At 43.4% G+C, this 25,310-nt stretch overlaps 2 protein-coding genes across 2 annotated transcripts in view; both read left to right on the forward strand.

Moving 5' to 3' along the window:
* TMEM30A (transmembrane protein 30A) overlaps positions 1-10,762 on the forward strand; it is a 21,754-nt gene extending 10,992 nt beyond the window's left edge. Inside the window, exons 4-8 of the mRNA XM_025200097.1 lie at positions 688-795; positions 2,878-2,965; positions 3,424-3,567; positions 5,419-5,625; positions 8,625-10,762. Coding sequence (XP_025055882.1) covers positions 688-795; positions 2,878-2,965; positions 3,424-3,567; positions 5,419-5,625; positions 8,625-8,818 — 741 coding nt within the window. The 3' untranslated portion in view covers positions 8,819-10,762. The remainder of the gene's footprint in view (positions 1-687; positions 796-2,877; positions 2,966-3,423; positions 3,568-5,418; positions 5,626-8,624) is intronic.
* A 5,632-nt stretch (positions 10,763-16,394) lies between these two features.
* On the forward strand, positions 16,395-22,135 carry LOC102387169 (cytochrome c oxidase subunit 7A2, mitochondrial). Its single transcript, XM_006020474.2, has 4 exons — positions 16,395-16,551; positions 17,973-18,062; positions 19,801-19,885; positions 21,915-22,135. The coding sequence occupies exons 1-4, from the start codon at positions 16,516-16,518 to the stop codon at positions 21,971-21,973; spliced, it is 270 nt and encodes an 89-aa protein (XP_006020536.1). The 5' UTR covers positions 16,395-16,515; the 3' UTR covers positions 21,974-22,135.
* The last annotated feature ends 3,175 nt before the right edge of the window (positions 22,136-25,310 follow it).

The raw sequence follows: 25,310 nt of genomic DNA on the forward strand, positions 1-25,310 counted from the left end.
GTGCGGGACAGTCTTTTTGGCAGGCATGCCACAAATTAGGTGTGTGCTCCCTGAGTGCTACTTCAGTTCTCTTCCACTGCTGCTGTGCTTTCTGTTCCTTGCCTGATCGTCTGTTCTGCTTTCTGCTGCTTATTCTGTGTTCCTGCCAAATCTGTTGCTCTGTTGCCTACTCCCTGCCTCATCTGCCATGTGCCATGCAGAAAGGCTGCCCATGCACTTGACATGTGTACTGTGGGTTGGCCACCCCTGAGTTAAGGCATTTCAGTGTTTGCCTTAAGATGTCTAGTTTTACAAGCATCAGCAGGTTAGATTTTAAAAGAAGATTTTCAGTTTCTAAGAATTTGCATGCTGGCATAAGTAAACATTCATGGTTTAACAACTCATTTGCAGAAGAGAATATAGAGTAGTCAATTTCCTGGTAGTGACTGACTAATAATATGCAAAGTTGAAAGGGCATCATTTTCATATGCCCGTCTGAATTTGTAATATTGGCAATTTTTTAAAAAGTTGTAATTTGTTTGAGCTAATGTTGAGAACATCACTGATATAGAATAACTATAAACACTATGATGTAAAAATATGTCAACTTTTCAGCCATATCAGTGTAATGATGTATTATATAGATTTGTCTTTTCTCCTTGGAGTTATTGGAAACTGTCTTTCTATCTGTCATCTTGTGTGTTGCAGAGTAATGTGTTCATGTATTACGGACTGTCCAACTTCTATCAGAACCATCGTCGTTATGTGAAATCTCGAGATGACAGCCAACTAAATGGAGATAATAGTTCCTTACTTGTAAGTAAATGAGTTTGCTAGCATAACAACAGGCAAATACATTTCTACTGCTACATAAATTAAGGTACGGAGTAGGCTTATTTATTTATTTAAATAAAGGTGAAGTGAAATATATTTACTTGCGTACCATATACAACCTTCCCCCAAAAAATAGGTTCTCCAAAATTGCAGTGTCATAAGTGAGGAAGCTGACATTCTTCTTTTCTTTGCTGGAATAGAAGCATGGAGAGGCTGTGCTCTAGTGGCTGCCAAAATGACTCCCAATTCTCTCTGGCTCAGCAGGCAACTAGGTAGAGTCCAGTGTTAATCCTCTTGTGGCTGCTGCCAGAATGGCAGTGGCTGTTGGCTTTGGAGTTAAAAGCTACTACAAAATTGGCAGCCAGTGAACTGCTGCATTCATTGAAGCATTCAGGCATCATTCTGGAAAAACCTCTTTTTCAGCATGCTGTCTTCCAAAACCTGTGTGTGTCTTATAGTGTGGTAGGTATTTCTCTGTGTAATGGCTGAAGGATTGATGTTTTACTAAGTCAGGGGTGAGCAATTATTTCTGCTGAAGGGCCACTTAATGAGTTTTGGGGACCTGTCAAGGGCCACATCCAGATCTCTCTCCCTGTCTCCCATCAGAACCCGGCCAAAGCTGTAGTTCACCAGGAACCCCAGAACTTGCCTGTGGACACAGACGGGGACATCTGCTGCAGTGTTGGGCAGCAGCATCCGCTGTGGGCGCAGCTACTAGGTTGATGTTGCTGTGTCAAGGGCTGATGCTGCTGGGTGGAAGCAGTCTTGCCCTCTTACCTGGCACTGCATGGTGGCCAGAGCCACCAGCCGCCCATGGACCAGATCCAATGAACTGGTGGCCATCTACCCACAGGCTGGATCAAATCAGTTGGCAGGCCAGATCTGGTCAGCAAGCCGTATTTTGCCCACCCCTGTACTAAGCATATTTCATATCTATTATGCTTAATGGACAATATGCAATTAATCAGTAACTTATCGATTATGATGCAGTAGATTGACCACTGCTCAGTGTCTGTAATTGGACATTTAAAGATCTCTTGCACTCTTTAGCAAATGAGATTCATTTATCCTCAGTTTTTCTGTCTGAAGGTTTTTAAATTTTTTTAGTACTATAATCATCCAGCTAGCAAGCATCCAAGTTGGGATAAATTAATTTTGCTACATCATCAGTTTTCACGTGGTCAGAACTGCGTATTCCAATTCAGAATTATACTTGGAAGATCTTTCTAAAATGCATGTGTTCAAAAGGACAGCGAACTGCTCAGAATCTGTCTACAGTCTGTAGATTTCTTTGAGGCCCTTCATAAGTGAGGAGTTTGCTATTTTGTGGTTCCAGCAGATGCTTCTCTGTCCCCAGTGATTGTTAATGGCTCAACAGCCAGGCCTTCCACCATTTTATGAAGTCCGGGTTTTTAGCTCCATGTTTTATTCAAAAACAGAAGAGCATTGAGGAAGTTCTTAGGCTCTTTGTATTTTCATTATATCTTATCAGCCAGTCACTTATTGGTGTATAAGCATTTTTATTGTACTTGTAGAAATATTCTAAGCACCAGTTTTTGGTTTTTGTGATTTTTTTTCCTTAACGCTTTTTATTGGATTGTTAAAAAACCAATATACTAATTATATAGATATAGATAGATATAGAGAGATGATTAGTATAATACACACACACACACACATCTCAACATATACACCATATACACATCATTGTATAAGATGCTTTGTTATTTATTCTTTATCATATATATAAATGGATTTTTGAACTGTGATCTTATGTTGGGAAAATGTTCTAAATGAAGTTATAGTAGACTTGAATCGTTAGATTAAAGATGGCCACCTGATATAAAACGTTATATTACAATGCATGTACTACATGGTTGAGAACTGCCTGCAGTTTGTACACCTCTTTTTAAAGCATCATAATACTTCACCTTCTTTTAAAATACTTGGTGTTTATTGCCAAAAGCCTACTCTAGGTTCACTGAAGTATTTGCTCAAGAATGGGGTGGCTTGCTTTATTTATAGAAGTTCTGAACTACCTTTTTCTTTCTTTCTAAATATTAGAATCCCAGTAAAGAGTGTGAGCCTTACCGCATGAGTGAGGACAAGCCCATTGCTCCATGTGGAGCTATAGCCAACAGTATGTTTAATGGTATGGTATCATTTTTTAACTTGTAAGACTATCAAGACTCTTTTGTAATCTGGCGCACATTTCAACTGCAATAAATAATTCAAAACGGAGAAACTAGGCCATGCAATGTATTCATTTCTCCCCCCTCCCAATTAACAAACTCTTACTAAGTGGGAAGCTTTTCGTTTGTTATGCTTGGTGCTGCTCTTTGTTTTCTGCGTTGCCATTACTGAATGAACCTGGTAACATGCAAGGTGTGGGATCGCTGTTCTAGAAATCATTGATTTTTTTTTTTTCTTTTGTTATGTATGCCATGTATTTATTGTGACAATTACAGATGCTAGTGCTGCCTGTACCATTCTTTTCTGGAACTATCAAATATTAGTTTCATTTTTTTCTGCCAGCAAAATATATAAAATGTTCTCTAGTTTAATGCTTGTCTGTTTTTTTTTTTTTTTCTTTCTTGAATTTCTAATTAGATACATTGGTATTGTATCGCATTGATAATGAAACAAGGGTTCCTATTCATTTGAATAAAAAAGGTATTGCTTGGTGGACAGACAAAAATGTTAAATTCAGGAATCCTTCAGGAGATGCAAATAACTTGACTGCACTTTTCCAAGGTAAGTTACTTTAACACTTTATAATGAATAGTCAGATAGTAAGGATATGGGTCAGACAAAGATTAATAATAAAAATTATTCTCGCTGATACTTTATGTGAATGTCAGCATTGTGCTGACACGCTGATACAACAGTGTTGTGGTTCTGCACAGAATATCAAACTAAAAATGTTTTTTTTTTCAGCCAGAAATGTCTGTAAATGGTGAAAGGGACATTGTTATTGTGTGAATGTGTCTTAGTTTAATTTATTTATTATTTTAAAATCATGACTTGTCATGTGGGGATTTAAGATATTTTGGTTTTAGAGTCTATTTTCATTTTGTACCAATCATTTTAAAGATTCTAAAAATATCTGAAGTGTCAGAATAAAAAGAAAAAGGAATGCTCTTTTAATATACAATTTTTTATGGGGAAGAAAGAATCCGTTGAGGCAGACTTGTTTAAACTAACCCATATTTTGTTGCATCTGACAACAAGCTACTTTTAAGATATGGAAGAGTGTTTCTTTGTAAAAGAATCTGACTTGTACTTTCTGTCATCCCATACTTTTTAAATTGAGGCAGCCACAGATGTCGCATTCATTCTTATAAGAATCGGACACTGAAATATTCAGTCAGTATTATTTTTTTTAAATGGCTAATGCATATCATAACCGTCAGTTTGGTTTTATTTTCTGTTTGCTTCACTGTGCTTTGTATTAATCTACATCTGGTTTGAAACTTGTGCCATGATTAAAGAGACCCTAGTTTAAACTTGTCTTTTAAGAAATTTTATCTGACTAAAGCTTTTTGAATGACTAATACTAACTCTTTCTACTAAAGCTATTTTTTTTTTCTTCTCTCTCCTCCTCTTCCCCCGCCCCCGGGCACTTACCTTGAACAAAGAAAATAGACTAGTTTGACTTCCCTGTTCTAATATAGTAGCACAGAGGTACACTGGGTGCAAACTCTCTAAAGAAAATCCTGCAACTGTTTGAACTTAGACTCCTTATCACTACTATTAATCTTAAAATATTTCTTGCTGATATTGCTTTCACATCATTTTCTGCAATATCTAATCTTAATTGAGCTTAGTGTGCCTCAGTTCTCTGACAAGTGTATTAATTCCTTACATCATTATACAGCTGGTTAAATAGCCAGCTACATTTGGCTATTAATAATCAGGAAATGGACATACAACCTCAGTTATGCAGCCAAAGCTATTTGCACACCAGTATCTAAATCTGCAAGATATACATTAGCCTCATGTCTGATAATACCAAAGTACATTAAAATATCACAGGATAATCAGGTCACCAATATGATATTACTGCACACGGGCAGGTACAATCCCAGAATGTATTGAATAAACTATTTCTAGTAGAGTAAGGGAGATGCCTTATATGTGGCACTCCTTTTATACATGGCATCTGGAATACTCTTGAGCTTTTTGGTTCACCTGTGTCCAAGAAAGACTAATTCAAACTGGAAAAGAAAAAGGCTGCTAGGACGATTGGAAGAAAGGAGAGAGTATAATGAGCAAAAGAGAGGAGACCAAATGTGCATGGATTATTTAGCTTAGTAAAACAAAGTCTCTAAAAATATATATTTACAGACAGCAGTTATCTAGAGGGTAAGCCTCAGAAAGGACAAAGCCTATAGGTTACAGGACAAAATTGATTTCAGAACAAATGGATACAGGCTGGCCGTGAATAAATTTAGCCTGGAAACTTTGATTTCTCAGAGCAGTGAGGTGCTTACCTTCTAATAGAAGTAGTGGGAACAAGCATCCTTATTAGTCTTAAGATTTTGGGTTTGAATTGTTTTTTCCACCCCATAAACATGTTTATATCATTAAATGATTTAATTTTAGGCACAACAAAGCCTGTAAACTGGCCCAAGCCAGTATATATGTTGGATTCAGACCCAGACAACAATGGGTTCATCAATGAAGACTTCATTGTATGGATGCGTACTGCAGCACTTCCTACATTTCGTAAACTGTATCGTCTTATAGAAAGGAAAAATAATTTGCAGCCGACCTTAGAGGCTGGACAGTACTCCTTGGACATCACGTATAGTATCCTTTATTAATATATTGAACTGCTGATGGTGTCAGCTGGAATATTTGAATGCACATATTGTAAGGCCACAAGATTTATACCAGTAGTCAGGTTTATAGGACTGTATTTTGAAGTGGTGGTGTGAAATTTCATTATTATGAGACTATTTCAAAGAAGTTACTTCAGGAGATCTATTTTTCTTTTATTATTTCTTTATGTGAATTGTATAACAGAGTGGCACCCCCTCTGCACTGGTGCACAGGCTAGTGCCCTGCTCTCTCCCTTTCCCTCCTCTTCCAAGTTATATTACCATCTAGATTTATGTTCTTACTGCAGCAATTCTGGGACCACCTCAGTCCTCCTAGGTTTGTGTAACAATCTATCCCCACCATTCTGTGCTTATACATCTGCTGCACAAAACAGGTCCACAGAGCTATTAAAACTTAATGCATTGGCTGTTCTAGCTGCTTTTTACGTGTAGCCTGTTTGCTTTCTGTAGGCTGGCACGCTCTCGCATTGTTGGGGAGACAGCCAGTGCTGAAATGCCTTGAATCTTGTCCTACTTCTAGTTTCCAAAATGAATTTAATACCGAGAGTTGGAATAGCCATTGCTCTAATTTGGATCCATGCCCTGTCACCGGTCTTAGATGGAAACCTTGAGCTTGCCAAGAAGAAAAAAGTTTATATTTATTAAATTGGTAGGCTAAAGCTGCTTTCATTCTTACCCAGAAAGACAGACATTCTCACATTATATTTCATAGAGCTCTAGTCTTTAACTAACGAGTAAGGAATATAACATTATTCAGAGGAGACTGGGCAAGCACCTAGCTGGCGTTGTCTGACCCCAGCCCTCTTTCCTGCCCATGGCAGGGGGTTGGACTCGATGACCTCCTGAAGTCCCTTCCGACCCTAACATCTATGAAATCTGTGAATCTATTATTTTTCCAGCTCCCATATGGATGCAGTTAAGTGGAGACATTTCACTGTGGGTTGCAGTGTGATTATGCTAACCTGGGTACTCTCACTTGGTTTCAGTCACTGTTGGGAACACTGCAGTGAGGATGTGCCCTAACAGGGGAGTAAATTGGGTTGCTTGTGGGTACATCTACACACACAACTAATGCAACACAATAAACTGTGGTGCATGTTACACCAGAGTTTATTGCTCTCAGGTGCTGCATTTACATGTCCGACCAGGACCGCAGTATGTTGAGCTGGGTCAGAACAGCCCTAGCTGGCAGAGCATCCAGAGGGTCAGCCTTCGAGCCTGGGGCTGCTCCAGCTCAGCTCAATGTGCTGTGGAGGGGCTGGCTGGGGCACAAGGGTGCTTCAGTCAGTGCAGGGCTAGCTGCCAAGCATCCCATGCACTAAAGGATCCTCATGCCCCAGCCAGCCCTGTCAGTGTCTACACATGTGTTGCTGTGCACTGAAGACCTTCATGGTAAGATAGCACTTGTGTTTACAAGTACTAACCTAAGGTGGAGTTAATTTACTGCAGGCTAATAGCGTCTCATGACTAGCTGCTGAGATTTTACTTGTTAGGAGCTAATTAGGCAGCTTCACAGTAAATGTCTCCTGTAGATGCACCCTCTGTGTAGTAAAAGCATCAAGAAATGGGGGGGGGGGTGCAGGACAGAGGTAGGTAGGAGCCTTGATTCTGAGACCAGATCCTCATATTGTGTGAATTGCAGCACAGAGAGCTAGCTGTGACGTTTTTAAGACCATGTTCTAAGACAAACTGATTTGCAATGGAAACCAGTAAAAGTGCTTCGGAAGGATTTGCCCAGAGCAGCAGATGAAGTTACTAGAAGAAAATATAGATGTTTAATTATATATATTAAACTAGAATTTAGAGCAGTGGTTCTCAACCTTTTTTTAGACACAAGGCACCCCTCAAAATGTCAGCTTAGTTTTTCATAATAAAAAATGAGTGAAAAATAGAGCATTTTTTTCTGTTGCAAAAAACTTAAGAAAAAACACAGCAGGTCAGAATGCTATTTTAGAGCTCTAAGTTTATCTTGTGAATCATGTTTTCATACCTAACAGTGCTAACATTGTGTGGCACCCCTTAGCACTGTTGAAAGGATCTCATGGTATCCCCAGGTGCCATAAATTCTGGCCGAGACTCACTGATTTAGAATATACTAAACTTATATTGAGAACTTTAGAATGACTTAACTGTTCTAAATTTTTCAATGTGAGTCACTTATATAAAAAGCAAATATGCTTCTGGGCTGCAATAACAGAAACACTGTATGCAAGATACAAGAGGTAATAGTACCACACTTTAGCCTCTAGTGAGGCTTTACTGAAGTACTGTACCCAGTATGAGGCATTGAATTCTAAGAGGAAACTGGTTAGGGTTGAGAGGTGAGTGATACTGATGATAAGAATAAAGCAGACTGTTATGAGGAACACTTGAGCTATATATTTTTCTTTTGGAGAAAAGAGAATAAAGGGGATACTGTGATTGACGTTTACAAATAGTTGTAAAACTGCCATAAAAACGGGAGAAACATTGCCCTCCATAAACATAAAAGGCAGGGCATAAAGCAAGGGGTTTAAAGCTGTAGCAAAAAACACGGAAAGCTTAGGAAAATCTTTCTAATGAAAACAGTAGGATAAACTGACCAGGGAAGTTGTGTGGAATCTCCTTCCCTGCAGGCTTTCAAGAAGGGGCTAGATGGGCATCCATGTGGGATGGTTCAGAAATATCAGATCCTGAATCTGTGCAGGGGCTTGGACTAGATGACTTTTTTTGAGATCTCTTCTACCCCACGATTTAAATTCAGCTTCATAATGTGACCACAGAATTAAATATATGTTTATACGTTTCTAAAAGCAGTTTCTTAAATCTGGGCATGTATCCATGCAGTTATAAAGACTGAACTGTGTCAGTATTTAGAGATAGGAAGTTTGTGTTAAATTACTGATTGAAACTATCTGAGGTCAGCCAGATTTTAATTAAAATAGCTGGCTTTATCATGTGTATCCTGTTTTCCTAAATGTTCTTCAGATTATCCTGTACACAGTTTCGATGGACGAAAAAGGATGATCCTGAGCACTATCTCATGGATGGGAGGCAAAAATCCATTTCTGGGGATTGCTTACATCACAGTTGGGTCCATATGCTTCTTTTTAGGAGTTGTGCTGCTAATCATACATCACAAGTTTGGAAATCGAAATACTAGTGCAGACATTCCCAATTAATCTTGCATTCTGAAAACAAATGTGCTGCATGTGCATCAAGGCCAGTCCAGAGTGAACCTAGTTTCTGAAAGTTAAATTGCCGGTTATGTCACTTCTGAAACTAGGTGCATAACTCTTCTCTAAAGCCTTTGATCCTCTCTGTGGATTGATTTTTTGACAATGACGGGTATATAATTAGCTGTATTGATTGTATCTATGCTAACTGCTGAAATGTTTTTCTAATGTTTGCCTCTTTATGGCCAGGCCATATGATACATATAGCCCCTCAGTGCATCTGCTGCTTGTTTCTGTGCTATGAAATATATCATATGATGCAGTATGCTGTGTGAAGGAAGACTGTTAGGATAGAGTCTAAATCTTAATCTTTCAGGATTCAGGGTGTCAATGCTGTCACAAGAATGAAACAGGTCTCTAGTATTTCCTCAGTTTACTGTGTTGTCTGCATGGGCTTTTATGTTTCTTGCTGAGATGTTTAATATATTAAACATGTTGTAAAAAAAATTCCTGTGTCAAGCCCAAGTCTGTTACCTGTTAGGTCTTCATAAAATGCTGTCTAAATCTGCAGCATTACTTACAGATATGTAAAGCAAATGTGCCTAATGCATTGAACAAGCATTCCCTTAAAATTCAAGGGATCTAACCCATTGACTGTAGGAGTGAATGTCCAAGTCTGGTTTCAACTTGGAATGACTTGTATGGATAGAAACTGGCTTTACTTTTTAATTATTTACTCTGGTTCAAGTCCTACCTAGAAGCAGTTTGTCCTTCCTGCTTGTTCCTCATAAGCAGCTTAAAAGGCATTAATCAGAGAACTAAAACGTTCTATTAGCAAGCAAGCGAGTTAGATAACTTTTGCCAGTGCAGGAGCTTCCTTAGTCTGTTCTAATGAAAACCAAAGCTTAGATGTTCGGAGCAGGCTTTGTGAAAAATGAAGTACAGCTCCCTCATATGGAAGAAACTAAGAGTCAGAAACTTGTTCTTGAAGTTGTACTCAGATACAAAAGTAAGTAATAGTTCTTGATGTGAATCCTTTTAACATAGAGCTTACCATAAAAGTACTTTAAACATTGCTGTTACAGGTCAAAAGTGTGGGCTATTCTCCCATCAAAAACATTTACTTGTTAATTTAATTGAAAGTTAGTTATAAACTAACCTATTATTACATTCTGGTGACTTTTAGGTGATGTACATAAATTGTAATGTATATGGTGGAGGTTTACTTTATATGCAACTGGATTGATAAAATATTTGAATATTCAGTATTGAATAAATGCTGCAGACTGTTTATTATTTTGTCATTTAACTTGAGCTTACTTTCATGTGGATAAAATTGTGTTGTATTTTAATAAGCAGTATGCAGTGTGAATGCAATTCAGCTCATTTTAATTTTCAAAATTAGATGCTCATGACAAAGCTGTTCATATTCTGATAACCTGTAGTCAACTTCTAAATCATACTGTATTAATGTATCAATTCTTTGACCACTTTTACTGAGTTTTTTTGTGTAGTGTTTAAAGTTGATGGGAGTTTCAGGCTAGTGTGAAATGGGCAAGAGTTGAGGCAATGATTTAGTAACTTTGTTCACTTCTAACATACAAATTCACATAAATAACATTATGTAGTTATTGGCTGACTGTACCTTAGTATGTGACCGTTCTGCACATGGTATTTTGATTTCCAAGGAACAGTTTATAATTTGGATGTTAAAGTTGCATGAGTGTCATTGGAATCGCGAAAATCGGAACATTCAGCTTTGACTGTTCATAGAGAATCTGTACACAAGGCATTAAGTGAAATTGGCTCTAATCTATAAAATAGTTGCAAAGTCATAGTTTATTGAACTAATAAAGGCACTTCACAATAACTGGTTATTCAAGTACTTTTTAATTTTAAACTTTGTGTTTGATTGGTAATCGTCAGCTTAATAAAAGTAAACTGAATATATCTTTGTTGTCATGATCAATATATTTTAAAATGAGTTGGAATGCTTCCCCTTGAGCTACCTGCAACAGTTCAATCAGCAGAGGAAAAATTATTTTGACTAGCTTGAGATCTGCATTTATCTTTGCTGTGTTTGCCACCCCTGCATTCCGTTGTTTTCCTCAGAAGAGAAATTTGATTTAGCCATATGCAATATGCTTTCTCTGTGTAGACATGACTGTGTATCTTTGATTAGAATTTGTAAATATAAATATTTTATATGTATGCAAGAGAAAGTACCTGTCCATGAATTTTCAGTGTGGATATCTCTTCTGGCCACCTATAACAAGCAGTGGTTATTTCTGCAAGTTAACAGTGTGTGGGGACAATCTGAAGCTCATGTCTTCAAGGTTCTAACTAAAGACAATCAGTATTCTGGAAATATTTGAAAGAAAAGGCTCACATGTGCAGCAGGAGTAATGAGATAAGAGAAGCTTTTATGACCTCTGAGTAATTGTGTGTATACATTAATGCAGTTTTTTTTATGAGTGAAATTCCACATGGCCACAAAAATATGAAGAAAATGTGAAAGGACATGAAAATCTTGCAAGAAAAGTAACGCGAGATAAGAGAAAAGTTATAACAATTTTTTTTTAATAAATGGGAAGAGCTCAGGACTGGGAGCTTGGCTGTACTGTCAGAGGCATTCAGACTACACCTGCTATTAGTGAGGCTGCATAAACTCATGTCCAGTTCAAGGAGTACATTTTGTGTTCCCATTCCTGTGTTGAGGTTCAGTGGCATAAACCTCCACATGTGCACAAGCTGCTTGGGAACTTTGTATCTTTTACAGGGATAGAATTGCACAAACACACATCCCTCTTCTTCCCTTTGCATATGGGATGCTGTTCAATATTTTTGTGTAGATGCTTTAAAAAAGCTGGGCCCCTAGCATTAGACTTTTTTTCTCTTTCAGGCTGCCCACAAGTCTCTTTAGAAACCCACCCCATGAGCTTCTGTATTCATTCAGAGTGGATGAAGATCAAACAAGATCTACAGTACTTTTCGTAGAAGCCCTAGTTTTTAGTCGAATCCAGGGGATCTATGCTCCATGTGACAAATATGCCAGTTTTATAGTGAAAAAGAAAATAAGGTATCTGAGGTCAAAAGCTTTGTTGCTCTATCCCTTAGCCTTTCGCTCACACCTGGGCTCTGAGAGGGGCTGTCTCCAAAGCTAAGGAAAATGACTAAATGTCCATGGCTATTTTATTTTTGGCTTTTGTCCTGCAACAGTTCGATTTGTGGCCCCGGCACACACTAACATTCAAGGTACTGTTAATGTGCACTGATGCCAAAAATGGGCTGTCAAGGGAGTCAGTTGCAAGGGGAAGCTGAAGGGCTCCCCCCAAAGGAACAAGGGAACTTCTGTGCCCTGCAGCCTTTCGTGCCTTACCCTTTCAAGGCACTTCAAAATGCCAGCTTCCTGTTACCTGGCATATTAAAGTGCCTTGCTCCATAGCTCCTGTTGGAGATGCAGAGGCTCTTTGATCCTGGGGTCACAGTATGGGAACCTGTGGGTTTGCAGCTTCTGGGTGTGGGAGACAGTGTATTGACTCCCCCAGCTGACACCTTATGAACCTGTGCCCAGGGTTCCCTGCTGCAGGTTGTCCAACTAGGCGCTGATCCCCAATCCCAACAATTGCATGTGGCATGGTAGGAGGTGCAACTCTTGAGATCAGGGGTCAGGTCCTATTGTGCCATTAAACCTTTCCACCCTGTTTTGAAAGGAATTGGTTGCTTGTAACATGAGGAGACTGAACTTGGTGATGGACTGAAGGGCTCCCTACATTGCTACAAAGGTGCTAAATGTGGTGATGTCCTTCTGTAATAGCAACCGTGCTCTGCTGGGAATCATTCAGTTATCATAATGTTAACATGTAATGCATTCTGTTGCTCACAGAATTTAGGTGGACACTTCCCTAGCGATGTACATGTACGTCTAGCCACACTATGGCAGATACTTTGAGGTGTATTCTAATGACACCCAGTCCTAAATGGCTCAGGGGCTGCAAAAGCAGGCAGTATTAACTAAGAGGACAACAAAATACATCCCAAGGTGAATCATGGCAAAAATGTAGTACCTCTCCCGGGTTTGACAAAGAAAGGGCTGCATGTGTTGCACTCTTTGTGGTTGCAGAAAAGGTATACACTAAGGCTGCTCAACCTCTGGCCTGCAGGCTAAATGTGGTGGATCTATTGCATTTGGCCTGCAGGATGCCCTACAGATCCAAAAATGGTGGCAGCAAGGGCGTGGTAGCCCTTAATATGGCCATTTACCTCCTTGTCATGTTCTGTCTCCTCCTGTGCCTTAGGATCCAAGTTTTTAGCCCTGGTGCATGCTGTTGTCAAGGGTCAGCTAGATGACAGTTTTGATATTGTCTATTGCATGCCCAACTTTGTGTTGAGAAGAATTAACATTCCATCTAAGATCACTGTGGAATCTGCAGCATACGAATAGGCTCGGCAGTGCTATGTTTGCTTGCACCACTGATGAAAGACTTGGGGGTCATGACTGACTACAAGATGAACATGAGCCACCAATGCAATGTTGCAGCTGGTAAAGCAAACAAAACCCTGGCTTGCATCTATAGATGCTTCTCAAGTAAATCTCAAGAAGTTATCCTCCAGCTGCCCTTGGCCTTGGTGAGGCTGCAGCTGGAGTACTCCATCCAATTCTGGGCTCCACAATTCAAGGATGTTGAGAAGCTTGAGTGAGGCCAGAGGAGAGCCACGCATATGATCAGAGGGCAAGAGAACAAGCCTTATGAAGAGAGGCTGAGCGCCATGGGACTCTTCAGTCTGGAAAAGTGCAGGCTCAGGGGGGAGGCTGCCTGTAAGTACACAAGGGGTGTACATCAGGATCTGGGGGAACATCTGTTCACCAGAGTGCTCCAAGGAAAAACAAGGACCAATGGTCATAATCTCCTCCAGGACTGTTTTAGGCTGGACATGAGAAAAAATATCTTAACTGCTCAAGACCTAGAATAGACTCCCTCCAGATGAAGTGCAGGCACCTACTCTGGACTTATTCAAGAAATGCTTGGACGCTTATCTTGATGGGGTCCTTTAACCCTAGCTGACTTCCTGCCCCTGAGGCAGGGGGCTAGACTTGATGATCTTTGAGGTCCCTTCCAGCCCTAACATCTATGAAATTAATAGTAGTAGAAAGTGTTGTACATCTGAAAAGGAAATTAAGGGATTTGTACCAGTCTTGTGCACTGAGGTTTATGATTATGAGATTCAAGTGAGGCCACATTCTCTAAGTCAGTGTTTCTCAACATGTGGGTCACGACCCAAAAGTGGGTCTCAATATATGAAAGGGTCATAAACAAACTTTAAAAATGGGTTTTCCTTTGAAGGAGAAAAATGTTAGAAACCATGGCTTTTCCCTTGCAGGTTGTCAGAGTTCCAGCCTGCAAGGGGCTGCTCGGTTCCTCCTGACCCCCAAACACGCACCCCCTACCCCACACTGTAGGGGACTGGGGGCAGGGGGGCAGCAGGTTGGGAGTGTGAGGGGCACTGGGTTGGGGCTGCCCATCAGTGTTTACAAATTCATCTTAGAGCAGTGGTTCTCAACCTTCTTTGTACCAAGTAATATGCATTTGTAAGTTTGAAGCCAGATCCTTGGTTCCATTGAATATTTAATTATTCCCCGTGAAGGCGAAAATGTTCAATGAGAAAGATGGAGTCTTATTCCCAAAATAACATATAGCCTGATGACTAGAGCATTCATCTGGGAGGAGGAAGTTGAACCAGGATCTCCAAATCATAGGTGAGTGTTCTTAGCTATTGGATAAGAGCTTCCACTGCCTCTCTGCTTGGTATTTTATTGGGGGGTTGAGTCTGCCCCTGCATTCTCAGAAGAGCTACTGGCTGTGCAGGCCAGACAGGAATAGGAATAGATAGTTCATGAATCCTGATGGGGCACAGGCATAATAAATGCAGACAGGTGCCTAGCTAATTAGTGCTGTAAGACTTAGACATGCCCAGAATCAGCAAAAATGGAGAAGCCCTTAGTTCTTGCAGCTGTGAAGAGGGAATTTAGAGGATCTAAAGCAACCTACAGCTCATGGGCTGGATCCAACCCACAGATGTGGGGCTTCAGTGGCAGGGGCTTTGGCTGCAGGTGCTCTCCCTGTGCTAGCATGGAGACAAGTGCAGGTGGCACCTGCCCATCCCCAGCATGCTGTCCCCCATGGGTCATTCCAGTCTGCAGGTGAAAAAGGTTTCCTACCCCTGATTCAAAGGTTACATCTACACTGCTGGATGCTGACAACAATCTGGCTGTAGGAATGTGGACTTCACAAGTTGATTTATCCTGCTCCTCTGTCACAGGGATTAAAAATAGCTATGCCAGGGATTGCCAACCAGGGGTATGTGTACCCCCAGGGGTACTTGAGAAGGCCCTAGGGGGTATGTGTAGGCAGGTGAGGACGGAGCGCCACCATGCATGATCCTTCATGTATAGCATAGCTCGGGGCTTTTCAACCTTTTTGGGCCAGTGTACCCCTGGCAGCCAGACATGGAACAGTGTACCCCTGGCGGCTGTACACACCCCTCCGCTCCACGTCCGGGGGCCGGGGTACACTGACCCAAAAAGGTTGAAGGCCCCTGAGCTATGCTATACCCAGAGCCAAAATACTGCACAATCCAGCTGTAGCAATGTGGACTCTCAGGTGAGTTGACTTACCCTGCTCCTCACAGGGGTGAAAGGTAGCTTGGATACAGCTATGCTGTAGCATTTTGGATGTGGTTTCTTAAATCCTTAGGGCTATATCTCCACCGCAAGACAAATTGTACCAGGTGGTGAAGCACTCAAACAACCTGCTCTGCACACGATCTCTCTGAGCCAGAAGCCGTGTATCAGTGCCTGCAGCGTGGTGCGCAACGGCCTTGCATGATCCACTTTCCGTGTACAGGGGTCCTTAAATCCATACAGCTCCAAGCGCTTACCCCCACAGCCACCCCTTAGCACTGGAAAGGTATAACATGGAAAAGCGAGCTGCAGTGGTAGGCTTCCAGTCCTATTACTTGACTGTAGCACTGTACTGCTTTCTCAAACATTTCTTTCATTTCTCCATAAAACACTCCCACACGGATCCCGAAGGAGGAACGCGCTCTCATTCGGAAGGAGCGGTGCTGGTGGCCGGCCCTCTAGCGGCTGCACAGGTGAAGCTGTGGAGACCTTTCTATCGCAAGGGCGGCTTTGGAGGGGCAATGACACCCAAGTACGTTGCCGCGGCAGGTTTGAGATGCCTCAGAAAGGGGCCAGACCTTAAGAGTCGACCTCCTCCTGCTCAGCAAATCCGAGGGAGCCAGCAGCACCGCGATGGCTGCCGGATCCTCGTCCGCAGTGAACTGAGGCCAAGTTCAGAAGAGCTCGGGCTCGCAGGCGGCTGGTGTGTGGCAGCGCTTCTCAAGCAGGACCCTGCGACAGCCTAGCTGCCAGAGCCCCTGAGGGGAGCTGCGAGGGCGAGGGGAAGACCAGCTCCCCACCCCAATGCCGGCCACCGCCGGCTGCCCCTAGTGCCTCGGCCAGGGCTGACGTCACCGCCCGGCCCCGCCCGGCCTCGGGCTCGGCGCGGAGGGGGCGGGGCCTGATACCGCGTAGCCGCCGCGGCCGCTCTAGCCACCCCCGCGTTCCTCTCTGTAGTAGGGCGCGTCTTCCGGCAGAACGGCTCTTCCGCTTCCGCTGTCCTTGCCGCAGAGCGGGCAGGATGTCTCTAGGGGCCAAGATGCTGAGGGGTCTGCTGGTGAGCGCTGCCGGGCCGGCTTCCCCCCCCCACCCCGCTCGGGGCCGCATCTAACGCTGTCCCCTCGGTCCCGAGCCTGGGGTCTAGCGCCGCTGGGGCCTTCCGGGCTCTGCCTCGCTGCGCGCCCTGCTCCGCTTCTAGCTCGGGCCCGAGGCGCTGTCCTGGGCTCGGAGGAGGAAGCGGGCGGGCGGCGCCCGGCAGACGCTGCGCTCATGGCGCAGTTCCCTGCGCGGGGAAGAGCCGGCTCTCCCGTGGCGGGGAGCGCAGCGCCGGGGCTGGCTGTGACCGTGTGGGTCTAAGGACACGGGCAGAACAGCTGCTTTGGGCAAGTGTGATAGCTCTTATGAGACCAACTGGATGGCTGGAAAAACTGTGCCTTGCCAGCTTTCAGGCACATACGGCGTTCTTAAGGCACAGGGAGAGTCCGCTGTTGTGTCGTGCTCCCCTGGAAGGAGCAGGAGTGTGGGGCCCTGCCAGGCAAACAGCCGGCAGGGAGGCACATGGGGGGGGCGGTGACCTGGTGATGGACCGGAGCTGGTAACTTGTAGAGGTTTACCTGGGGTTACTGGCTGGCAGGCAGGTTATAACGTGCCATGAATCCAGTGTCATTATTTAGTCTGTGATTTTTTTTGTCCTCCACACAGCCACTCTCTGGAAGTGCTTGGAGACTCTTAAAGCCACTGTAGTGTGCCACTGAGCCTGTTGTATGCGTGTCATGTATAAGAATTGGCCGTGTTTTTGTGGTCTGCTGTCAGACTCGTAGTAACTGAGTAGCCCATTCAAACATCAGGTACAGCGGGTTTTGTTGGTTTTTCTTTTTAGCCTAGAGTCAAGGAAAAACTGTCAAGAAAGAGCTATAATATAAACTTTGCTGTTAGCTCTGGTAATACAGTGAGATCCTAGGCTTGTGTAGCCGCTTTATGACTCGCAACAAAATGAAACCAATTGCGTGTGTAGCTCGGCTTCTTTAACTTGAATTGCGACACAAGGCTTGCACGGAAGTTAAGGCTGAGCAGAAGAAGACTTAACTAGTTAGCACTGCCATCTTCACATCCTGCACAGGTTTGACTTCTTGACGAATTGGAAGAAATGATGTTTTACCCTTTTTTTTTTTTTTAAACCAGTAAAAACAACAGATGGATGGACTCATTTTAGTGGGTGGAGGTGGGTGTGTGCGTGGGAGAAACTCAAGAAATGTGCCTTCAGTTGACGAACACTGGTGTCATTCTGTAACCATTTCTACATTTTTGGAAGTGGAGCCCCTTCCCCTCTCTTACAGCATGTTCTAGTTTTATGTGAAAGGCATAAATTAGCTTCTAAAGTTTTAAGTATTAATAAAAGTACTTTCACTTCAAACTTAATATATCTAGAATATCTTGCTAAAAGTATACTCTTCTAAAACTATACATTTCTTGTTTTAGATTCTCCAGCAGACTTCTCAGAGGACGATAAATACTACTTCATGTAGGCAGTTTAAAAATAGAGTACCAGAGAAGCAGAAGCTTTTTCAGGTATTGAATGTACATTCAAACTTGTGACATTATTACTAGGGCTGTGCGAAATTTTGCCACCAGTTTTGTTTCGACCTGTTTCGAGGTCGAAACAGATATGGTCGAAACAGCCTCAAAACAAAACAAGGCAAGTCGAAACGTTTCGCCGTTTCAACGCTGTTTCTACGTTTCACCCATAGGCTATAATGGGGAAGGTTGAAACAGCCTTGTAACGTAATTTCTGGCCAGATTTGGATAAAACTTGTGGAAATGGTAGCCCCTTCTGAGGGCATAAAGTGTGCCAAGTTTCAAGAAGATAGGTGCAGGGAGTTCAGAGAAACTGCACCCCAAAGTCTTGAGAGAGAAACTCATGTCACATGTATGTGTTAAGCCACAGTGGGGTCAAAACTGCAGGTATCCTAGCCCCTGTGGAGACCACAAAGCCTGCCAAGTTTCAAGGAGATAGATTTAGGGGTTTGGGGGAAACTGCACCTCAAGCTGCAGACAAGCGAAACTCATGACATAGGTGACACTGTGTTAAGGCGCAGCAGGGTGAAAGCTGCAGGTCTGCTAGCCCCTGCTGAGGCCACAAAGCTTGCCAGCTGTCAGCGAGATAGGTGCAGGGGTTCTGGGGCCCTGCACCTCTGGTCATAGGCAGGCAAAACTCATGTCATGGGTGCTTGTGCAACTATGTCCATCTTGGGGCAGAGGGGGTGGGAAACCACTGCAGGCCTGGCTGCCAGGCCCTGCTGGGGCCACAAAGCCTGCCAGCTGTTAAGGAGGTAGGTGCAGGGGGGTTCTGGGGCCTTGCACCCCTAGCTGCTCACCGGCAAAACTTGTGTCATGCGTGCTTGTGCAACTGCTGCCTCTCATCAGGCAGCAGGACTGAAGATCCCCCATCACTGGCCACCACAGACCTGGGGGTAATAATTGACCACAGTATGAATATGAGCAGGCAGTGCAATGCTGTAGCCAGCAGGGCCAAGAATACCTTGGCATGCATCAGTTGATGTATGTCCAGCAAAACCATTGCAAAGAAATGATTCTCCTGCTCTACTCAGCACTGGTGAGACCGCAGCTGGAGTACTTCATCCAGTTCTGGGCTCTGCACCTTAAAAAGGACATGGTAAAGCTTGAAAGAGTCCAGAGAAGGGCCACTCATATGATCAGAGACTTGCACGACAAGCTATGTGAGAAAAGGCTGAGGGACCTGGGACTCTTCAGCCTGAAAAAGAGAAGCCTGAGAGGGGACTTGGTAGCAGCTTACCGCTACATCTGAAGCATACATCTAGGGCTTGGTGAACAACTGTTCACCATGGCACCCTTGGGGAAAACTAGGAGTAATGGTCACAGTCTGGACACCCTAGTTGTGAAGTAGTTTTTCCTAATGTTGAGCCTGAAACGAGCCTGAAACCATCTTTCAGGCGTTTGTGACCATTACTCCTAGTTTTCCCCAAGGGTGCCATGGTGAACAGTTGTTCACTGAGCCCTAGATGTCGAGACAACTTTTGGCTGCAAAAATAACTTGAAGGACTATGTTGACTCGAGTAAGTAATTGTTTAAAGAAAAATCTATGATGCAGCATACTGGCTAGGAAAGACTTCCTGAAATAAAGAGAACTAATTGTAAAGGATCGATTGCATTTAAGGCACTAACAACCTAATATTGCTTGAACTATAAATTGTGTAAACATATGGCTAGCTTAATGTAAAAGCAGCTTTTGTGCACCACTGTACTGCTGTGGTTTTATTTCTCTTAGGAGGATAATGGACTTCCAGTACACCTTAAGGGTGGGGTAATGGATCATTTGCTGTATAGGACCACAATGGCAATTACAATTTTTGGTAAGCCTTAATATTAAATTTTGATTAAGCAATTTGTTTCAGTTCTTAAAAGATGTATATTTTAAGTTTATCTTTGATGGCAGTTGTAAATCTTGTGCAGTTCTTTCTACTGAGCCTACATTTCTAGACTTCAGCAAGGCCTTTGATAACTGTTTCCCATGAGATCCTTTCAGTTAAGCCAGAGGGCGCTGGCCTAGATCAGTCTACAGTGAGGTGGGTTGGAAATTGGCTCAGAGGCTGATCTCAGAGAGTTGTAATTGATGGGATGGCCTCATCCTGGAGGGCCATCTCCAGTGGTGTCCCCCAGGGATTCGTGCTTGGGCCCATGCTCTTTAACATCTTCATCAGTGACTTTGGATGACAGGGTGGAAAGTGCAGTGATTAAGTTTGCGGATGACACCAAGCTGTGGGCACATCTGAGGATAGAATAAGGATCCAAGAGGACCTTGACAGGCTGGTCCTATGGGCTGAATGTAATTAGGTGAGGTTCAATAGGGACAAGTGCCAGGTCCTTCATCTGGGTAGGAAGAACCTTCACCACAACTATATGATGAGTGGTGGTCCACTGGCTGGCACTGCATCTGAAAGGGACCTGGGGGTGACAATTGACCAGAAGATGAATATGAGCCAACAGCACGATGAAGTCGCCGGCAGGGCAAATAGAATTCTGGCGTGTATCATCCGGTGTGTTGCAAACAGATCTAGAGAGGTGCTCCTCCCACTCCGTTTGGCATTGGTGAGGCCACAGTTGGTGTACTGTGTCCAGTGCTGGGCACCGCACTTCAGGAAGGATGTGGATAAGCTCAAAAGGGTACAGAGAAGGGCCACCCACATGGATAGGGGCCTGGGGAGGACCAACAGGCACAAGCTAATTGAGGAAAATTTAGGTTGGACATTAGGAAAAACTTTTCCATAAGGGTATCTGGAACACGCTTCCAGCAGAGGTGGTGCAGTCACCATCCTTGGAGGTGTTTAAGAGGAGGATGGACAAACACTTCGTTCAGCTCGTTTGAGCCCAGTAACCTCCTGCCCATGGCAGGGGGTGGACTTGATGAACTTACAGGTCTGTTCTGATCTTTTAGATTCTATGATTCTATAATTGTCTGCCATAACGAGGCTAAGCATCTTTCCAATAAATGTAAACTAAATTTTTATATTCACTCTAATTTTTACTAATAGAAAACCACTCTCTTCCTGTTGAGCATATACACAGAAGAACCTGGATACTTTGCAGGGTTAGGGTCCCCCCCCCTCCCCCACATGGAAGATGAGGGTTTTTTAATTAAGCAGGGATATATAGAGCTGCAGCAAAATGTCTGCATGGGACCACATGGTTGTACTATGGCTGTTTACTGTGGTTTTTATTGCAGATTGATGCTTCTGGTATTTACTGCCTTTCCTGGATAGAATCTTTTTTTGTTATGGATTTTTATTCCGAAGGGAATTACTTTTCATATTTTGGAGTTCTAATTTGTCATGAATTGCTCAAAAGAAGGAATAAATAGCCTTTTGTAGCTAATGTACATTTGCTACTAAGTATTGGGATGTGGGAAGCGGGCTGTATTCAATTCAGATTTGGGGGACAGTGATCCAGTTCACTGATTCGGATCACTATCCCTGATTTCGATTCTGATTCCCACACTCCATCTGCCCCACCATCTCAGCATTCATGAGCCATGCCTCATTCCTTGAGGTACTCAGAAAAAACATGTAAAGCTGTGTTTATGGCCAAATCATCGAATCTCTCTAAATTGATTCAGAGGCATCCAATTCGATTTGGAGAGTTTAAAGGGTCTCCTGATTTCAATTTGGATTCGGAGTTTTGGCTGCCACGCTGAATCTCCTCCGAAATGAATCAGCGACTGAAGCTTTGCACAGTTCTACTAAGTATGGCAGATATTAGTCATGTCTCTTAGTGAAGCCAACAGCCTCTAGACTGCAATTAACAAGTTACAAAATAAGGGCAAACCTAAAGCAAATTGGCTTGCTTCTCTCTCTAAACTTTCTAATCATGTTTCTTTCACTTCAGGATCAGTCTATGGTCTTTATGAGCTGTATGCAGCTGCGATGCCGAAGAAACAGCAATGATTCCAGTTTACAAGATGACTCCTTAACTAGCATCTCTCCATTCAGGTCCATGGAACTCTTAAAGAATACCTTGTCTTAATCAAAAATGGCTGGTTTCATGTTTGGGATCAATATTTAACTGTAATGGGTTTAACTGTAACCAATAAAGCAGTTATTACATTGCTTTGTGGTCATCTAGAATATATTAAGCATATTCTATGTTCTTAGAGTTCATCTTATTACCTTTGCACCATGGAGTAGCCATTTCAGTTGTGATTGATTTTATATTCAGGTACTACTTGGATTAAGAAGAAATCCTTTTCTTTCTAAACTGTAAGACTGGCAAACTTTTAGCAAAAAATCCACAAATTAAATACCTTGAGTGCTGGGGAAGGTGTGAAATTTCTACTTGCTCATACTTACAAAGTTTAAGTCAATGAAACCAGAGCTCGGTCTTAGTTTTTTTTTTATATGAGCCAGATTTAGTCAATTTTGAAGAGTTAAAGTATTTTTTTTATTAAAATGTCTTGGCTTCCTAGCCACTTGTCATCTCCTGTATCACTGCTTCACCCTTGCCTGCGCAATGCTGTCATTAGGCCTGTAAAAGAACACATGGCTACTCATGTTTCATGCTTGAATAAAAGCAAAGAACTGAGTTTATATCTGATTTTTCCTCAAGCACTACCGAATAGAACCCCAGATCTCTGTTTTTGAGAAATCTATTCATTTTATTTCTGTGGGACTGCCCTGTGTGTGTACTTGAAAAGTGTTCTTATTTCACTGCAGTTGAAATAAACGGGCCATTCCATTTGTTGAGAACTTAGTTTTAATGCAGAGGACCAAACCAGGATTTTGAATGAGCAGTTTTGTAGACAAGAAGACATTAGGAGGCTTGCTCCCCACTAATCAGTTCAAATCAAAGTGAAATATTTGGGTAGCTAGCTGGTCAGGTGACCTGAGACAAAATGGCATTGGGGGTGCTTTAACTATAGCTCATTTGAGCTTCAGTTAAAATGCCCTTATCACCATTTTTCAGCATGGGGATGTTGATACACGTGATGCTGGTGTTTGTTGGGGAGTGTGGTAATTACCACAGTTAATCGAGTATGCTCCCACGTGTTGTGATTATACAGGCACTCCTCACTTAACAACCGAGTTCCGTTCCTACGACTCGGTCGTTAAGCAAATTGGTCGATAAGCGAGGAGCTGCCCCTTACCAACCGCAGTCAGCCCCCAGGGAAACAGCCGGGGACGGGAAGGCGCTGGCCATGGCGGAGAGTCCTGGCCGCTGCCCTCCGGGTGGGTGCTTCTCCCCCCTCGTGGGTTCACGGAGCCGGCTGGAGGGTGCCGGGCTCAGCTCCACATCCCCCTCAGCTTGACGCTGAGACGCCGCGCTGGAGGGTGCCGGGCTCAGCTCCACGTCCCCCTCAGCTTGACGCTGAGATGCCGCGCTGCTGACCAGCTCTACGACTCTACGGAGAGCTGGTCGTAAGTCCGCGCAGTCGTTAAACAGGTAGGTCGTTAAGTGAGGAGTACCTGTAGTGTGTCACAGCAGCTTCTCTGCATGTGTACAGGTGCCCATGATGCCTGAAAGCTTGTTCAACAGCGCTCTTAACTATACAGTGGATCCAGTAAAATACCACAAAAAATCTTGCCTCTTACCTACACTAACATTCAGCCCCAAAAGAGTATTGAACCCAAGGACAGGAATACTTTGGGAGCTTAAAAGGCATGGCAGGAGGCAAAAAGCAGGAGAGAAAAGATGCAAACATTGCTGGGTGCTACCGTAGTAGCAAGGAATTAAGCAAGATGTGCCTAGATGATTCCAGCAGGTGAATCACTCCCCACATGGTTTAGAAGTACCTTCATCTCCTTTCTGTGCAAGAACCTGCCTGCAGATTTAATCACTTTCAATAAGCTGACCTATTTGAGCCTTGCCTTGCAAAGCAAGTTTTTCATCTGAATTGTTTGAGGTACTTCTGTGAACTTTCCTTACTATTTCCTCCTTGAAGCATGGACAGCAGATCCAGCTTGCATTCTAGCTGCAGTCTTTCCAGTAGCATAGGCAGGATTCTTTTCTTGTTTCTACCCTTGATGCATCCAAAAGTTGCATTTGTCCCTTTTGTTTGGGTATTTCTATCTGGTAACCTTTACATACTTTTTCAAGACTTACATCCAAGACACTGTCTTAACCTACAAGCTTCATTTTGGTGCCCAGGATGCATTCACTGCCAGTAGCGTGACTTCGGTGTGTACAAGTAGGCAAACAATAGACAGTCTATAACTAGGAAAGAAAGTTAAGGATTTTTCAAGTTGCTTTTGCTTGGGATGTTATATTGAAAAATTAAAGTCTTCAAAAGTCCTATAGAAGAACTAGTGTATGTACAAAGCTACAGGCACAAGTTACTGTGAGATAAACTAGGGTGGGAGACCTACAGCCCATCAGCTACTGTGCACCAAGTGCCTGGCTGCATATTTTTCACATGGTAAAGAAAGGCTAAGCCAAGGTAATCTACCCGTCTTTCAGAGGGATAAGCTACTGCAGGGCCTGAACCCATACATGTTCAGGTAAATACGTAGGAGCTTTGCTTTGGAAGCCTGTGGTCAAGAATAATAGGCAGCAACGCATAAGAAATTATTTCAACACAAAGTGTGATTAACCAGGGATCTTGGTTTTCTCTGCCAAAAAATCACAAATTCGCTGCCTAAAAATCACAAAAATGCTCTGATAAACCCCCCCAAATCCATTATTAAAATTAAAAGTCCCCTGCAGCCCCCCTAGCCCTGCTGGTGCCCTTCACTGCCCCCACAACAGCCCCCCCATCCTACTTGTGTCGCTTGCCCCCAACTACAGCCCCTGCCCCTCAGCCCTGCTGAAGGGGGTCCCCAGCTGCCAGGGCAGCTTCCTGCCCCCAGCAGCAGGCAGCTGCAGCAGAAGCAGCATGGAACCGGCTCCCCCCCCGCTGCTGCCTGCTCAGGTGGGGCCAGGGCTGGCTCCCCCCAGCCCTGCCAGTGCCCCCTAGCCATGACCCACAATCCCCTAGCCCTGCCTGAGGGGCCCCCAGGCCCCTGCAAGCCCCACTTACCTCAGGCTCCTGGAGCAAAGAGTGAAGCTGAACTGAGCAGAACCATGGCTGACAGAATCTCAGGCCCCACCCTTCCCTCTCCCCCTCCCTCTCCAGGCAGGGCTGGGGGTTTCCCGTCCTGTTTGCAAACAGGTTTTGCAGGCTGGAGCTCAACCAGCCTGCAGCGCTCTTTGCAAAAGCAAGGAATCCACAGGTTTCTCTGCTAAAAGGAGAAATCCATGTTTTCTCTGATAAAAAGGGGAAATCCATGGTTTTCTCTCTTTTTCTGTGGG

Source organism: Alligator sinensis, unplaced genomic scaffold, assembly GCF_000455745.1.
Source record: "Alligator sinensis unplaced genomic scaffold, ASM45574v1 scaffold37_1, whole genome shotgun sequence".
Lineage (NCBI taxonomy): Eukaryota > Metazoa > Chordata > Crocodylia > Alligatoridae > Alligator > Alligator sinensis.

Excerpts from the sequence above, each read along its gene's own strand:
- LOC102387169 (XM_006020474.2), top strand. The coding sequence starts at position 16,516 with ATGTCTCTAGGGGCCAAGATGCTGAGGGGTCTGCTG. Across the intron at positions 18,063-19,800 it reads AGAAGCAGAAGCTTTTTCAG|GAGGATAATGGACTTCCAGT; the intron begins GTATTGAATGTA and ends TATTTCTCTTAG. Across the intron at positions 19,886-21,914 it reads AATGGCAATTACAATTTTTG|GATCAGTCTATGGTCTTTAT; the intron begins GTAAGCCTTAAT and ends CTTTCACTTCAG.